This window comes from Ammodytes marinus (assembly GCF_949987685.1).
Source record: "Ammodytes marinus genome assembly, chromosome: 15".
Classification (NCBI taxonomy): domain Eukaryota; kingdom Metazoa; phylum Chordata; class Actinopteri; order Uranoscopiformes; family Ammodytidae; genus Ammodytes; species Ammodytes marinus.
The window spans coordinates 2,012,643-2,017,025 of record NC_137219.1 but is presented as its reverse complement, the minus strand read 5'-3'; the positions used below and the strand labels follow the sequence as shown (position 1 = coordinate 2,017,025).

At 40.7% G+C, this 4,383-nt stretch overlaps 1 protein-coding gene across 1 annotated transcript in view; it reads right to left on the bottom strand.

Moving 5' to 3' along the window:
• Positions 1-273: 273 nt before the first annotated feature.
• Positions 274-4,383, bottom strand: part of LOC307261901 (uncharacterized protein) — an 8,740-nt gene continuing 4,630 nt past the window's right edge. The window contains exons 4-6 of the mRNA XM_080042577.1: positions 3,958-4,161; positions 2,399-2,609; positions 274-983 (exon numbers count right to left, since the gene is read on the bottom strand). Coding sequence (XP_079898703.1) covers positions 731-983; positions 2,399-2,609; positions 3,958-4,161 — 668 coding nt within the window. The 3' untranslated portion in view covers positions 274-730. The remainder of the gene's footprint in view (positions 984-2,398; positions 2,610-3,957; positions 4,162-4,383) is intronic.

Below are 4,383 nucleotides of genomic sequence, written 5' to 3'. Positions count from 1 at the left end.
ATATGAAAAAGTTACACACTATAGCTTTAGTAGCAGATCATTTCAGGACAAAAATGGCACCAACTTTTTCGACACTGTCCTTCAGGTTTTTTTGCTTTTCTCTTCCCAACAAATCGAAAATTCTTTACTAAGAAAAAAAAAAAAAATATTACCATCCAAATTTTTTCCCGTAATTTTTTTGTTGTTTTTGTTATTGTTCAGTCTCCCTCCCACACACAGTCACACTCTCTCAGTTGGTTCCTTTGGCGCATGGTCGTAATGACGTGGATTCTGTTTTCCGGACAGATAGCATAGTTGTTTTATCAGAAAAAGTTACGCATTATAGCTTTAATAGCAGTTAATTTAATTTTTTTTTTTTTTTTTTGCTTTTTTGTTCCGAACAAATCCAAATTCGTCACTCAGTCTTCTAATGAGTAAGAAAAAAATAATCTAGCGTCCATATTTTTTCGCGTATTTTTTTCAGTCTCTCTCCCACACACAGTCACACTCTCTCAGTTGGTTCCTTTGACGCATGGTCGTAATGACGTGGATTCTGTTTTCCGGACAGCTGGCTTAGTTGCTTGATCGGAAAAAAAGTTACGCACTATAGCTTTAGTAGCAGTTAATTCTTTGAAGAAAAGTGGCGCCAACTTTCCAACAATTTTTTTTTTGTAGCATTTTGTTCTGGACAAATCCAAATTCTTCACTCAGTCTAATGAGTAAGAAAAAATAATCTACCGTCCACATTTTTTCAGTCTCCCTCCCACACACAGTCACACTCTCTCAGTTGGTTTCGTTGGCGCATGGTCGTGATGACGTGGATTCTGTTCTGGGACAGCTGGCGTAGCTGCTTGATCAGTGCCTTGACACAGGGGCTGGGCCAGGGGTGACCGTTGAGGTAATCTCTCAGGATGAACGATCGCTCCACCAACAGCTCCAGCTGAACCAAGTGTCTCAGACGATGGAGACTCAGCAAGTCCTTCTCCGGCTCCCTACGGAAAAACCTGAGGGACAAAAAGGATGGAAGGGAGAAGGGTGAGTGTGCATATTATTATATATTTTTTTTTAAGATTATTTTTTAGCATTTTAAAGTTGTATTTGACAGTACAGAGTTGAAATGGGGAGACACAGAGAGAGAGAGAGAGAGAGAGAGAGAGAGAGAGAGAGAGAGAGAGAGAGGGGGGGGGGGGGGGGTGATGACATGCAGTAAAGGTCCACGGGTCGGATTTGAACCTGCGACCACTGCAACGAAGGCCGGAGCCAATATGGTACGCGCTCTATCCACTACACCACCGGAGCAGCCCAGGTAAAATAAAAATAAAAATAAGTAAATAAATTGAAATGTGCAATATGTGGAACATTCTTCTTCTTCTTGGTCTTCCAACAAGTGCATTTCCCCAGGACGCCCACTATATATATACATACAGTGCTTAAGAGGCCACTATCTGAATTCTAACTTATGTAGAATAATATCCTTTTTGTCCCTTGCGTCTCACCGTATGCGTAGTGTCTTTAGCTGAGGGAACAGCATTGGGATCATTCTACACAGACTTCCACTGGAGCGAATACATTTTTAGTGAATATGTGGAATATGTCGTATATACCTGTTGCTGTGTATTTGATGTTTTTGCATTGAATATTGTGTATGTATTGTTGTTTTTCCTTTGAATTTGTTTTGAACTCGACGTCATTGTAAATGAGGGTCACCCCTCAATTGGTCTCTCGAGGATAAATAAAAGTTAAATGAAAAATTAAAATATCTATCTATCTATCTATCTATGAACACCCCTAGTGTAGTAAAACCTCCTTTTTGTCCCTTGCGTCTCACCGTATGCGTAGTGTCTTTAGCTGGGGGAACAGCATTGGGATCATTCTACACAGACTTCCACTGGAGCGAATACATTTTTAGTGAATATGTGGAATATGTCGTATTATATCTATCTATCTATCTATCTATCTATCTATCTATCTATCTATCTATCTATCTAAAATTTTTTGTAAATGTTGGTGTGCCTACCCGTCATGCTTTAATTAGGAATTTGATGTATCGTTTTATGTGTAGGTTGACAGCATCTGAAAACAGTATTATTCAGGCATTGGCCAAGCCTGGTCTCAGCTCTGTCAGGTTCTCATCCACACTCTGGAGACATTGGAGGGCATCTTTGTATACTGCAAGTGTTGTATGCTGATCTTTTATTTTATTTTTATTTTATTTCTTTTTAATCTGCATGCATTGGTGTGCTTTTTGTTGTTATTTATGTATTGACTCTATTTTTTATACATTGTACTATGGATCTTCATGTGTCCTGAATAAAATCATATATCTATCTATCTATCTATCTATCTATCTATCTATCTATCTATCATATATAAACACCCCTAGTGTAGTAAAACCTCCTTTTTGTCCCTTGCGCCTCACCGTATGCGTAGCGTCCTGAGCTGGGGGAAGAGCATCGGGATCCTCCTGCACAGACTCCCACTGGAGCGGTTCTGTTCGATGTCCAGGTGCTCCAGTCCCGGGACCTTCGGCGCGATGGAGTCCATGTCTTTAAGGGTGATCGCCACTCGCAGCGTCAGACGTGTCACACTGCACGGGATGGTGGTGGTGTAGGCAGCCAGGGAGTTACCGCCTGAAAGCAAACAGCACGAGAAAGCAGGTCAAAAACGGGTCCTAAAGCAATAGTGCGTAGCTTCTATGGTGTGTAACTTCTATATGTTATAGTGGTGGTGTAGGCAGCCAGGGATTTACCGCCTGAAAGAAAACAGCATAAGAAAGCAGGTAAAAAAACGGGTCCTAAAGCAATAGTGCGTAAATGGTAAATGGACTTATATAGCGCTTTTTAGCCGATTTTCTCAGGCCCCAAAGCGCCTCACATTTCTAAGAAATATTTCCAAACTAAATAAATTTTAAGTGCGTAACTTCTATATCGTGGTGGTGGTGTAGGCAGCTAGGGAGTTACCACCTAAAACAGTCTAGATGTGGTTAAAAATGGGTCATAAAGCTATAGTGCGTGACTTCTATATGGGACGGTGGTTGTGTAGGCAGCCAGGGAGTTAGCACCTTGAAGAAAAGCAGGAGAAAGCAGGTAAAAAACTAATCTAGATGTGGTTAAAAAGTGGTGTTAAAGCTATAGAGTGTAACTTCTATATGGAATAGTGGTGTATGCAGCCAGGGAGTTACCGCCTGAAAACAGCACGAGAAAGCAGGTAAAAAAAAATAGTCTAGATGTGGTTAAAAATGGGTCATAAAGCTATAGTGCGTGACTTCTATATGGGATGGTGGTGGTGTAGGATGCCAGGGAGTTACCACCTTGAAGAAAAGCAGGAGAAAGCAGGGGATAGCTTGAATGTAACCGACATTCACTTATATGAAAAAAATGTACGCACTGTAGCTTTACATCCTACTCTTAAAAAGACTAATTTTACACCTAAAATCTCATTGCAACTGACCGATAATATTGAGTGATTCTAGGTGTTGCGATGGCTTGAATGTAACCGACATTAATTTATATGCAAAAGTTACGCATTGTAGATTTAAAAATGACTCTTAAAAACACCACATTTTATACTAAATCCACCGAAAATCTCATCTTTAAAGGTGCAGTGTGTAATATGACATCATCAAGAAAGTTCTCCAAAGTTCTAGAATGCAACGCTCCCTGGGTAACCCCAACCCTTTAGAATAATAACAGAAGCTACGGTGGCCTTCAAGGACAAGAACAATTCTAACTTTTAAACAATGCACCTGATGACATTCCAACTATGACACTTTCAAGATGGCGGCACTAGGCCTTGGTCCAAAATATGCAGAAATATGGACATATATGAGACCCTTTCTAAGGGGAAAAATAATAATCCAAACTATTTTTTCAGCTATTATGCACTAAATTAAATGTACTTATGGATATTATAATTACTTACTACAAAATCTACTAGGAAATAAAACCCACAATTCTACACACTGCAGCTTTAACTGACCGATAATAGTGAGTGATTCCAGCTGTTGTAGCGGGAGCAGCCAGGACGTCAGGCGACACTCGATTCCCTCCCGTATGTATCGGTACCGGACGGTCAGTGAACGCAGCGTGGTCAGACTCTTCAGCGCGTTCACAGGCAGAATGGTTTCTGGGTAATCTACCAACTCCAGAGTGGTGAGCGCCGGACCGCCATACCTGAACGCACCTGTAGGGGGCAGAGAGGAAGAAAAGAGAGGTGAATAATTAGTTAAAACAACAGCAAATTGAAATTCTCTTCTTTTGAAAAAACTATTTCTCCCCGACAGACACACACACACACAGACACTCTCTCACTAACACACACACACACTCTCTCACTAACACACACACACACTCTCTCACTAAAACACACACACACACACACACACATACACACACACACAGACAC